We start from the raw sequence: 12,896 nt of genomic DNA on the forward strand, positions 1-12,896 counted from the left end.
AGTACCTCCCTCCCTCTCACTCCCCCAGTACTTCTCCCCCCTCTCACTCCCCAGTACCTCACTCCCTCCCTCTCACTCCCCAGTACCTCTCTCCCTCTCACTCCCCCGTACCTCTCTCCCTCTCACTCCCCAGTACCTCTCACTCCCCAGTACCTCTCCCTCTCACTCCCCAGTACCTCTCTCCCTCTCACTCCCCAGTACCTCTCTCCCTCTCACTCCCTCCCTCTCACTCCCCCAGTACCTCTCTCCCTCTCACTCCCCAGTACCTCACTCCCTCTCACTCCCTCCCTCTCACTCCCCCAGTACCTCTCTCCCTCTCACTCCCCAGTACCTCTCTCCCTCTCACTCCCTCCCTCTCACTCCCCCAGTACCTCTCTCCCTCTCACTCCCCCAGTACCTCACTCCCTCTCATTCCCTCCCTCTCACTCCCTCAGTCCCTCCCTCTCACTCCCCAGTACCTCTCTCCCTCTCACTCCCCAGTACCTCACTCCCTCTCACTTCCCAGTATCTCTCTCTCTCTCTCACTCCCTCAGTCCCTCCCTCTCACTCCCCAGTACCTCTCTCCCTCTCATTCCCTCAGTCCCTCCCTCTCACTCCCCAGTACCTCTCTCCCTCTCACCCCTTTTTACTCCCTCTCCCACTCTCACTTTCTTTCTCCCCTCTCCCTCTTCCCTCTCCTGCTCTATTTCTCCTCTCTCTGTTCTATAGCTCTTCTCTTTCCCCTCTCTCGTGATTCCACATGGGAGGGAGATGTGGAAAGTGGTAAATAATGAATACACGTGCTGTTTGCCCCGGGTGGGAAGGGGGGGGGGAACTGGCACCGTTTGCCGGGGGGGGGGAGGGGCCCATGGTTTTCCCGGGGGAGGCAGAGTTTACCGGGAGGCACGGTATGCCCGAGGAGGGGGCATGGTTTACTGGGGGGGGGGGCACGGTATGCTAGGGGTGAGGTGGTGGCAAGGTTTGCCTGGGGGGCGGGGGCACGGTTTTCCCAGGGAGTGGGGCACGGTTTTCCCGGGGGTGGGGCATGGTTTTCCCAGGGAGTGGGGCACGGTTTTCCCGGGGGTGGGGCATGGTTTTCCCAGGGAGTGGGGCACGGTTTTCCCGGGGGGGGGCATGGTTTGCCCGGGGGGGGGCATGGTTTTCCCGGGGGGGGGCACAGTTTGCCCGGGGGGGGGGGGCACGGTCCATCTGACCCCCGGTGATGACCGGTTGTGACCGGCTCACCTCCCTAATTGACGAAGTCCTGGAACCGCAGCAGCAGATAGTCTCTGAGGACGGCGGGTAACGGGAGGTACGGGACCACCTCCTGGCAGCGCCCCTCGAAGTGGCTCCGTATCGCACAGCGCGCCAAGTGCTGGAGGCAACGCGGAGTCTGGGACAGGGCGAACAGCGAATCGTAGAATTCCTGGTGTTCCTGCAAGAGGAATTACATCGAATTATACAGAATCTGTAGCATGGAAACAGACTCCTCGGCCCCAAACCTGTCCGTGCTGGGGTCAATACCCCAAACCAACCTCCTCCCCCTCCAGAGAAACCCTGCTGCCCCCAGCCCAGTATTCCCACCCTGCCCCAACCATCTCTCCACTTAGAGTGTGGCGAGAATGTGAAACTAAAGGTTTTAAAAGGAATTTCTTTGGACTGCACAGATTGCGTAGTCAGTTCAAAGCCCACTCCAGGCCCTTGAGCAAATAATCTAAAACGACACTTTAGTGCCGCACTGTTGGAGGGTCAGTACTGAGGGAGTGCCGCACTGTCGGAGGGGCAGTACTGAGGGAGTGCCGCACTGTCGGAGGGGCAGTACTGAGGGAGTGCTGCACTGTCGGAGGGGCAGTACTGAGGGAGTGCTGCACTGTCGGAGGGGCAGTACTGAGGGAGCACCACACTGTCGGAGGGGCAGTACTGAGGGAGCACCGCACTGTCTGAGGGGCAGTACTGAGGGAGTGCTGCACTGTCGGAGGGGCAGTACTGAGGAAGTGCTGCACTGTCGGAGGGGCAGTACTGAGGGAGTGCTGCACTGTCGGAGGGGCAGGACTGAGGGAGCGCCGCACTGTCGGAGGGGCAGTACTGAGGGAGCACCGCACTGTCGGATGGGCAGTACTGAGGGAGCGCCGCACTGTCGAAGGTGCCGTCTTTTGGATGGAATAAAAGCTCCAACGCCACTTTTTGAAGAACAGGCAGGGTTAGAAACATAGAAAGTAGGTGCAGGAGTAGGCCATTCGCTCCTTCTAGCCTGCACTGCCATTCAATAAGTTCATGGCTGAACTTCAGTACCCCGTTCCTGCTTTCTCGCCATACCCCTTGATCCCCCTAGTAGTAAGGACTACATCTAACTCCCTTTTGAATATATTTAGTGAATTGGCCTCAACTACTTTCTGTGGTAGAGAATTCCACAGGTTCACCACTCTCTGGGTGAAGAAGTTTCTCCTCATCTCAGTCCTAAATGGCTTACCCCTTATCCTCAGACTGTGACCCCTGGTTCTGGACTTCCCCAACATTGGGAACATTCTTCCTGCATCTAACCTGTCTAACCCCGTCAGAATTTTAAACGTTTCTATGCGATCCCCTCTCATTCTTCTAAACTCCAGTGAATACAAGCCCAGTTGATACAGTCTTTCTTGATAGGTCTGTCCCACCATCCCGGGAATCAGTCTGGTGAATCTTCGCTGCACTCCCTCAATAGCAAGAATGTCCTTCCTCAAGTTAGGAGACCAAAACTGTACACAATACTCCAGGTGTGGCCTCACCAAGGCCCTGTACAACTGTAGTAACACCTCCCTGCCCCTGTACTCAAATCCCCTCGCTATGAAGGCCAACATGCCATTTGCTTTCTTCACCGCATGCTGTACCTGCATGCCAACCTTCAATGACTGATGTACCATGACACCCAGGTCTCACTGCACCTCCCCTTTTCCTAATCTGTCACCATTCAGATAATAGTCTGTCTCTCTGTTTTTACCACCAAAGTGGATAACCTCACATTTATCCACATTATACTTCATCTGCCATGCATTTGCCCACTCACCTAATCGATCCAAGTCACTCTGCAGCCTCATAGCATCCTCCTCGCAGCTCACACTGCCACCCAACTTAGTGTCATCCGCAAATTTGGAGATACTACATTTAATCCCCTCGTCTAAATCATTAATGTACAATGTAAACAACTGGGGCCCCAGCACAGAACCTTGTGGTACCCCACTAGTCACTGCCTGCCATTCTGAAAAGTACCCATTTACTCCTACTCTTTGCTTCCTGTCTGACAACCAGTTCTCAATCCACGTCAGCACACTACCCCCAATCCCATGTGCTTTAACTTTGCACATTAATCTCTTGTGTGGGACCTTGTCGAAAGCCTTCTGAAAGTCCAAATACACCATATACACTGATTCTCCCTTGTCCACTCTACTGGAAACATCCTCAAAAAATTCCAGAAGATTTGTCAAGCATGATTTCCCTTTCACAAATCCATGCTGACTTGGACCTATCATGTCACCTCTTTCCAAATGCGCTGCTATGACATCCTTAATAATTGATTCCATCATTTTACCCACTACTAAGGTCAGGCTGACCGGTCTATAATTCCCTGTTTTCTCTCTCCCTCCTTTTTTAAAAAGCGGGGTTACATTGGCTACCCTCCACTCCATAGGAACTGATCCAGAGTCTATGGAATGTTGGAAAATGACTGTCAATGCATCCGCTATTTCCAAGGCCACCTCCTTAAGTACTCTGGGATGCAGTCCATCAGGCCCTGGGGATTTATCGGCATTCAATCCCATCAATTTCCCCAACACAATTTCCCGACTAATAAGGATTTCCCTCAGTTCCTCCTCCTTACTAGACCATCTGACCCCTTTTATATCCGGAAGGTTGTTTGTGTCCTCCTTAGTGAATACCGAACCAAAGTACTTGTTCAATTGGTCTGCCATTTCTTTGTTCCCCGTTATGACTTCCCCTGATTCTGACTGCAGGGGACCTACGTTTGTCTTTACTAACCTTTTTCTCTTTACACATCTATACAAAATTTGCAGTCCGTTTGAATGTTCCCTGCAAGCTTCCTCTCGTACTCTATTTTCCCTGCCCTAATCAAACCCTTTGTCCTTCTCTGCTGAGTTCTAAATTTCTCCCAGTCCCCGGGTTCACTGCTATTTCTGGCCAATTTGTATGCCACTTCCTTGGCTTTAATACTATCCCTGATTTCCCTTGATAGCCACGGTTGAGCCACCTTCCCTTTTTTATTTTTACGCCAGACAGGGATGTACAATTGTTGTAGTTCATCCATGCGGTCTCTAAATGTCTGCCATTGCCCATCCACAGTCAACCCCTTCAGTATCATTCACCAATCTATCCTAGCCAATTCACGCCTCATACCTTCAAAGTTACCCTTCTTTAAGTTCTGGACCATGGTCTCTGAATTAACTGTTTCATTCTCCATCCTAATGTAGAATTCCACCATATTATGGTCATTCTTCCCCAAGGGGCCTCGCACAATGAGATTGCTAATTAATCCTCTCTCATTACACAACACCCAGTCTAAGATGGCCTCCCCCCTAGTTGGTTCCTCAACATATTGGTCTCGAAAACCATCCCCTATGCACTCCAGGAAATCCTCCTCCACCGTATTGCTTCCAGTTTGGTTAGCCCAATCTATATGCATATTAAAGTCACCCATTATAACTGCTGCACCTTTATTGCATGCACCCCTAATTTCCTGTTTGATGCCCTCCCCAACATCACGACTACTGTTTGGAGGTCTGTACACAACTCCCACTAATGTTTTTTGCCCTTTGGTGTTCTGCAGCTCTACCCATATAGATTCCACATCATCCAAGCTAATGTCCTTCCTAACTATTGCATTAATCTCCTCTTTAACCAGCAATGCTACCCCACCTCCTTTTCCTTTTATTCTATCCTTCCTGAATGTTGAATACCCTTGGATGTTGAGTTCCCAGCCCTGATCATCCTGGAGCCACGTCTCTGTAATCCCAATCACATCATATTTGTTAACATCTATTTGCACAGTTAATTCATCCACCTTACTACGGATACTCCTTGCATTAAGACACAAAGCCTTCAGGCTTGTTTTTTTAACACCCTTTGTCCTTTTAGAATTATGATGTAGTGTGGCCCTTTTTTTTCTTGCCTTTGTTTACTCGGCCTTCCACTATTGCTTTTTACCTTTCTACCATCTGTTTCTGACTCCATATTACTTCGCCCTGTCTCGCTGCATAGGTTCCCATCCCCCTGCCATATTAGTTTAAACACTCCCGAACTGCATTAGCAAATGTTACCCCCAGGACATCAGTTCCAGTCCTGCCCAAGTGCAGACCGTCCCTTTTGTACAGGTCCCACTTCCCCCAGAACTGGTTCCAATGTCCCAGGAATTTGAATCCCTCCCTCTTGCACCACTGCTCAAGCCACGTATTTATGCTAACTATCCTGCTCCCTCTACTCTGATTAGCACGTGGCACTGGTAGCAATCCAGAGATTACTACCTTTGAGGTCCTACTTTTTAATTTAACTCCTAGCTCCCTAAATTCAGCTTGGAGGACCTCTTCCCGCTTCTTACCTATATCGTTGGTACCTACATGCACCACGGCAACTGGCTGTTCACCCTCCCTCTCCAGAATGCTCTGCAGCCTCTCCGAGACATTGCACCAGGGAGGCAACATACCATCCTGGAGTCGAGGTTGCGGCCGCAGAAACTCCTATCTATTCCCCTTACAATAGAGTCCCCTATCACTATAGCTCTCCCACTCTTTTTCCCGCCCATCTGTGCAGCAGAGCCACCCATGGTTCTCCCTAGTTTCCTGGCCAATCTGTATCCCTCAACCAACATTACTCAAAACAGATTGGTAAAGTAAATGTTGGTCCCTTAGAAGATGAGAAGGGGGATTTAATAATGGGAAATGTGGAAATGGCTGAGACCTTAAACAATTATTTTGCTTCGGTCTTCACAGTGGGAGACACAGAAACCATGCCAAAAATTGCTGGTCACAGGAATGTGGGAAGGGAGGACCTTGAGACAATCACTATCACAAGGGAGGTAGTGCTGGACAGGCTAATGGGACTCAAGGTAGACAAGTCCCCTGGTCCTGATGAAATGCATCCCAGGGTATTAAAAGAGATGGCGGAAGTTATAGCAGATGCATTTGTTATAATCTACCAAAATTCTCTGGACTCTGGGGAGGTACCAGTGGATTGGAAAGCAGCTAATGTAACGCCTCTGTTTAAAAAAGGGGGCAGACAAAAGGCAGGTAACTATAGACCAGTTAGTTTAACATCTGTAGTGGGGAAAATGCTTGAAACTATCATTAAGGAAGAAATAGCGGGACATCTAGATAGGAATAGTGCAATCAAGCAGACGCAGCATGGATTCATGAAGGGGAAATCATATTTAACTAATTTACTGGAATTCTTTGAGGATATAACGAGCATGGTGGATAGAGGTATACCGATGGATGTGGTGTATTTAGATTTCCAAAAGGCATTCGATAAGGTGCCACACAAAAGGTTACCGCAGAAGATAAAGGTACGCGGAGTCAGAGGAAATGTATTAGCATGGATAGAGAATTGGCTGGCTAACAGAAAGCAGAGAGTCGGGATAAATGGGTCCTTTTCGGGATGGAAATCGGTGGTTAGTGATGTGCCACAGGGATCGGTGCTGGGACCACAACTGTTTACAATATACATAGATGACCTGGAAGAGGGGACAGAGTGTAGTGTAACAAAATTTGCAGATGACACAAAGATTAGTGGGAAAGCGGGTTGTGTAGAGGACAGAGAAAGGCTGCAAAGAGATTTAGATAGGTTAAGCGAATGGGCTAAGGTTTGGCAGATGGAATACAATGTCGGAAAGTGTGAGGTCATCCACCTTGGAAAAAAAAACAGTAAAAGGGAATATTATTTGAATGGGGAGAAATTACAACATGCTGAGGTGCAGAGGGACCTGGGGGTCCTTGTGCATGAATCCCAAAAAGTTAGTTTGCAGGTGCAACAGGAAATCAGGAAGGTGAATGGAATGTTGGCCTTCATTGCGAGAGGGATGGAGTACAAAAGCAGGGAGGTCCTGCTGCAACTGTACAGGGTATTGGTGAGGCCACACCTGGAGTACTGCGTGCAGTTTTGGTCACCTTACTTAAGGAAGGATATACTAGCTTTGGAGGGTTTACAGAGACGATTCACTCGGCTGATTCCGGAGATGAGGGGGTTACCTTATGATGATAGATTGAGCAGACTGGTTCTTTACTCGTTGGAGTTCAGAAGGATGAGGGGTGATCTTATAGAAACATTTAAAATAATGAAAGGTATAGACAAGATAGAGGCAGGGAGGTTGTTTCCACTGGTCGGGGAGACAAGAACTAGGGGGCACAGCCTCAAAATACGGGGGAGCCAATTTAAAACCAGTTGAGAAGGAATTTCTTCTCCCAGAGGGTTGTGAATCTGTGGAATTCTCTGCCCAAGGAAGCAGTTGAGGCTAGCTCATTGAATGTATTCAAGTCACAGATAGATAGATTTTTAACCAATAAGGGAATTAAGGGTTACGGGGAGCGGGCGGGTAAGTGGAGCTGAGTCCACGGCCAGATCAGCCATGATCTTATTGAATGGCGGAGCAGGCTCGAGGGGCTAGATGGTCTACTCCTGTTCCTAATTCTTATTTTGTTCTATTTCCACAATGCTAGTCATTGGATCTTGCTGTGCGGAAATTGGCTGCCGTGTTTCCTACAGTCAAACGGCACTTGAAAAGTACTTTGTTGGCTGTGAGGCGCTCTGGGACGCCCTGAGCTTGTGAAAGGTAGAAATGGAAGTCTGTTTTAATTCTTTTGTGACCATCATATGCTTGTGGCCACTTGTGGACTCGCCGCTTGTGGGAATAGTTTTCCCACAAAAACCCTGTCCAACCCCTTCAGCATTTTAAACTCTTCGATCAGGAAGAGTTCGCAAGAACTTACCCTTCTGCACCCCAGCGCAGTGCAGAGACTGGCAGGTGTTTGCTCAGACTGAGGCCTCCCGAGAGAGTGTCTGACATCCCGCGGAGCTGGCAGCAGATCCACTGGTACCCAACTGGGATAGGGTATCGGGGGGGGCATCGGGGTATCGGGGTATCGGGGGAGCATCGAGGTATCGGGGTATCGGGGGGGGCATCGGGGTATCGGGGGGGGCATCGAGGTATCGGGGTATCGGGGGAGCATCGAGGTATCGGGGTATTGGGGGGGGGCAATCGAGGTATCGAGGTATCGGGGGGGGCATCGAGGTATCGGGGTATCGGGGGAGCATCGAGGTATCGGGGTATCGGGGGGGTATCGGGGTATCGGGGGGGGCAATCGAGGTATCGAGGTATCGGGGGGGGGCATCGGAGTATCGGGGTATCGGGGGGGGCATCGGAGTATCGGGGTATTGGGGGGGGCAATCGAGGTATATGGGGGGGGGGGTTATCGGGGGGGTGTCAGGGGGGAGTCGGGAGCGGTAAAGAACCCCCCCCCCCCCGCACTTTCCCCACGGGCAGCCGGACACAGACTGTCGGCAAACACAATCTGCACACAGCAACATCCCACAAACATCCGGCAGATAACTGAGCAGATAATGAGAGGTGTATCCGGGCAGCACGGGCTGTGCTGATGTGGGATATCCCCAGACTGCAATCCCCTTCAGGAGCTGCCGGTCCCTCAATGTAAAGGCCATCCCATCACCAGGACAGGCCCATGGCGACTGACCAGTTCTGGGCTCCAGCCACAACACCTTCATTCTAAGGTGGTCTCCGCCTTGGAATACAGCGGGGGTGGGGGGTAGTGCTGGTGCCGCTGTACGGAGCTCGGGTCAGACCCCGGGGCAGTAACTATGTCCAGTTCTGGTCCCTGCCCCTCGGAGAGGGTAGAAACATAGAAAATAGGTGCAGGAGTAGGCCATTCGGCCCTTCGAGCCTGCACCGCCATTCAATGAGTTCATGGCTGAACAATGAGTTCGGCCTCGGAGGGGGGCAGCGCAGGGTCACCAGACAGATACCGGGGCTGAAAGGGTTAAATGCCGAGGGCAGGCTACACAGACTGAGCGTGAGGAGGTGTGACCGGATCCAGGGGTTTAAAATGTCAAAGGGGTTCGATCCCAACCCAGTGTCCACTCCATCACCAACATCGCCCGACTCCACCCCAGCCTCAGCTGCCGAAACCCTCACACTTTGTTACCTCCAGACCTGATTATTACAACACACTCCCGGCCTCACACCTTCTACCCGACGTAAACTAGAAGTGATCCAAAACTCGGCTGCCCCCGTGTCCTAACTCACACCCAGTCCCACTCACCCATCACCCCCTGTACCCCGTATCCTAACTCACACCCAGTCCCACTCACCCATCACCCCCTGTACCCCGTATCCTAACTCACACCCAGTCCCACTCACCCATCACCCCCTGTACCCCTGTGTCCTAACTCACACCCAGTCCCACTCACCCATCACCCCCTGTACCCCGTGTCCTAACTCACACCCAGTCCCACTCACCCATCACCCCCTGTACCCCGTATCCTAACTCACACCCAGTCCCACTCACCCATCACCCCCTGTACCCCGTGTCCTAACTCACACCCAGTCCCACTCACCCATCACCCCCTGTACCCCATGTCCTAACTCACACCCAGTCCCACTCACCCATCACCCCCTGTGCCCCGTGTCCTAACTCGGACCCAGTCCCACTCACCCATCACCCCCTGTACTCACTGCCCCGTGTCCTAACTCGCACCGAGTCCTACTCACCCATCACCCCCTGTGCTCACTGCCCGTGTCCTAACTCGCACCCAGTCCCACTCACCCATCACCCCCTGTGCCCCGTGTCCTAACTCGCACCCAGTCCCACTCACCCATCACCCCCTGTGCCCCGTGTCCTAACTCGCACCCAGTCCCGCTCACCCATCACTCCCTGTACCCCGTGTCCTAACTCGCACAGAGTCCCGCTCACCCATCGCCCCCTGTACTCACTGCCCCGTGTCCTAACTCGCACCGAGTCCCGCTCACCCATCACCCCCTGTACTCACTGCCCCGTGTCCTAACTCGCACCGAGTCCCACTCACCCATCACCCCCTGTGCTCACTGCCTCGGCCCTAAGCTCTGGCACTCTCTCCCTAAACCTCTCTGCCTGTCTACCCTTAAAACCTAGCTCTTTGACCTGCCCCAATCTCTCTGTATGTGGCTCTGGGTCAGATATTGTGAAGCAGCGTGGTACATTTTCCCTGATAAATGGAAGTGGTTCTATTGTTGGCGCGAGTACTCATCGCTCAGTGACCATGGATAACAGACACTTTCTAAACGCTGGTCGCTCAGTACCAGCCATCGCTCCCCAGCTCACCAAGCTACGCAGCCAGGAGTTACTCAATCTCCAGGCTCTATCTGGAGAATGTACCTGGAGCACCTTCAAGGGCACCGCCTCCATCCACGCATCCGTCACTTTGATCCGATCATAAACGTTGATGAGAACCTCAATGGTGCGTGGCGAGCGCGAACAATATCTCAGGACCTGGCAAGAGACGGAAAATGGTCAGTGTCGGGAATACGGCCAGTGTCCGGAATACGGCCAGTGTCAGGAATACGGCCAACCTCCATAATACGGTCAGTGTCCGGAATACGACCAGTGTCCGGAATACGGTCAGTGTCCGGAATATGGTCAGTGTCCGGAATACGGTCAGTGTCCAGAATACGGTCAGTGTCCGGAATACGGCCAGTGTCCGGAATACGGTCAGTGTCTGGAATACGGCCAGTGTCGGAGGGTCAGTGTCGGGAATACGGTCAGCGTCCGGAATACGGTCAGTGTCAGGAATACGGCCAGTGTCCGGAATACGGTCAGTGTCTTGAATACGGTCAGTGTCCGGAATACGGCCAGTGTCAGAGGGTCAGTGTCGGGAATACGGTCAGTGTCAGGAAAAAGGTCAGTGTCAGGAATAAGGCCAGTGTCGGAGGGTCAGTGTCGGGAATACGGTCAGTGTCAGGAATATGGTCAGTGTCGGAGGGTCAGTGTCCGGAATACGGTCAGTGTCCAGAATACGGTCAGTGTCCGGAATAAGGCCAGTGTCCGGAATACGGTCAGTGTCTGGAATACGGCCAGTGTTGGAGGGTCAGTGTCGGGAATACGGTCAGCGTCCGGAATACGGTCAGTGTCAGGAATACGGCCAGTGTCCGGAATACGGTCAGTGTCTTGAATACGGTCAGTGTCCGGAATACGGCCAGTGTCGGAGGGTCAGTGTCGGGAATACGGTCAGTGTCAGGAAAAAGGTCAGTGTCAGGAATACGGCCAGTGTCGGAGGGTCAGTGTCGGGAATACGGTCAGTGTCAGGAATATGGTCAGTGTCGGAGGGTCAGTGTTCGGAATATGGCCAGTGTCCAGAATACGGCCAGTGTTGGGAATACGGTCAGTGTCCAGAGTACGGCCAGCAACTGGAATACAGTCAATGTCCGGAATATGGCCAGTGTCCGGAATACGGTCAGTGTCCGGAATACGGTCAGTGTCCGGAATACTGCCAGTGTCGGAGGGTCAGTGTCGGGAATACGGTCAGTGTCAGGAAAAATGTCAGTGTCAGGAATACGGCCAGTGTCGGAGGGTCAGTGTCGGGAATACGGTCAGTGTCAGGAATATGGTCAGTGTCGGAGGGTCAGTGTCCGGAATACGGTCAGTGTCCAGAATACGGTCAGTGTCCGGAATACGGCCAGTGTCCGGAATACGGTCAGTGTCTGGAATACGGCCAGTGTCGGAGGGTCAGTGTCGGGAATACGGTCAGCATCCGGAATACGGTCAGTGTCAGGAATACGGCCAGTGTCCGGAATACGGTCAGTGTCTTGAATACGGTCAGTGTCCGGAATACGGCCAGTGTCGGAGGGTCAGTGTCGGGAATACGGTCAGTGTCAGGAAAAAGGTCAGTGTCAGGAATACGGCCAGTGTCGGAGGGTCAGTGTCGTGAATACGGTCAGTGTCAGGAATATGGTCAGTGTCGGAGGGTCAGTGTTCGGAATACGGCCAGTGTCCAGAATACGGCCAGTGTTGGGAATACGGTCAGTGTCCAGAGTATGGCCAGCAACTGGAATACAGTCAATGTCCGGAATATGGCCAGTGTCCGGAATACGGTCAGTGTCCGGAATACGGTCAGTGGCCGGAATACGGCCAGTGTCGGAGGGTCAGTGTCGGGAATACGGTTAGTGTCAGGAATACGGTCAGTGTCGGAGGGTCAGTGTTCGGAATATGGCCAGTGTCCAGAATACGGCCAGTGTTGGGAATACGGTCAGTGTCCAGAGAACGGCCAGCATCTGGAATACAGTCAGTGACCGGAATACGGTCAGTGTCCGGAATACGGCCAGTGTCGGAGGGTCAGTGTCGGGAATACGGCCAGTGTCTGAAATACGGTCAGTGTCCAGAATACGGTCAATGTCTGGAATATGGTCAGTGTCTAGAGTACAGCCAGCATCTGGAATACAGTCAGTGTCCGGACTACGGCCAGTGTCGGAGGGCCAGTGTCGGGAATACGGTCAGCGTCCAGAATACGGTCAGTGTCAGGAATACAGTCAGTGTCTGGAATGCGGCCAGTGTCCGGAATACGGCCAGTGTCAGAGGGTCAGTATCAGGAATACGGCCAGCGTCCGGAATACGGTCAGTGTCGGGAATACGGTCAGTGTCGGGAATATGGTCAGTGTCGGGAATACGGCCAGTGTCCAGAGTACGGCTAGCATCTGGAATACAGTCAGCGTCCGGAATACGATCAGTGTCGGGAATACGGTCAGCGTCCGGAATAGGGCCAGTGTCGGGAATACGGCCAGTGTCGGAGGGTCAGTGTCCGGAATACGGTCAGTGTCGGGAATACGGTCAGTGTCGGGAATATGACCAGTGTCCAGAGTATGGCCAGCATCTGGAATGCAGTCAGCGTCCGGA

At 52.5% G+C, this 12,896-nt stretch overlaps 1 protein-coding gene across 3 annotated transcripts in view; it reads right to left on the reverse strand.

Annotated features, from left to right (window-relative positions):
• Positions 1 to 564: 564 nt before the first annotated feature.
• Positions 565 to 12,896, reverse strand: part of asb10 (ankyrin repeat and SOCS box containing 10) — a 50,480-nt gene continuing 38,148 nt past the window's right edge. Inside the window, exons 5-6 of one of the 3 annotated variants that reach the window (XM_070877050.1) lie at positions 10,386 to 10,499; positions 566 to 1,414 (exon numbers count right to left, since the gene is read on the reverse strand). In XM_070877050.1, the coding sequence (XP_070733151.1) occupies positions 1,229 to 1,414; positions 10,386 to 10,499 (300 nt within the window). In that variant the 3' untranslated portion in view covers positions 566 to 1,228. Of the gene's footprint in view, positions 1,415 to 10,385; positions 10,500 to 12,896 lie in introns of all 3 variants that reach the window. The other 2 variants (XM_070877052.1, XM_070877051.1) reach the window with 2 other exon arrangements.

The sequence above is a fragment of the Pristiophorus japonicus genome, chromosome 1 (genome assembly GCF_044704955.1).
Source record: "Pristiophorus japonicus isolate sPriJap1 chromosome 1, sPriJap1.hap1, whole genome shotgun sequence".
NCBI classification, from domain to species: Eukaryota; Metazoa; Chordata; class Chondrichthyes; family Pristiophoridae; genus Pristiophorus; species Pristiophorus japonicus.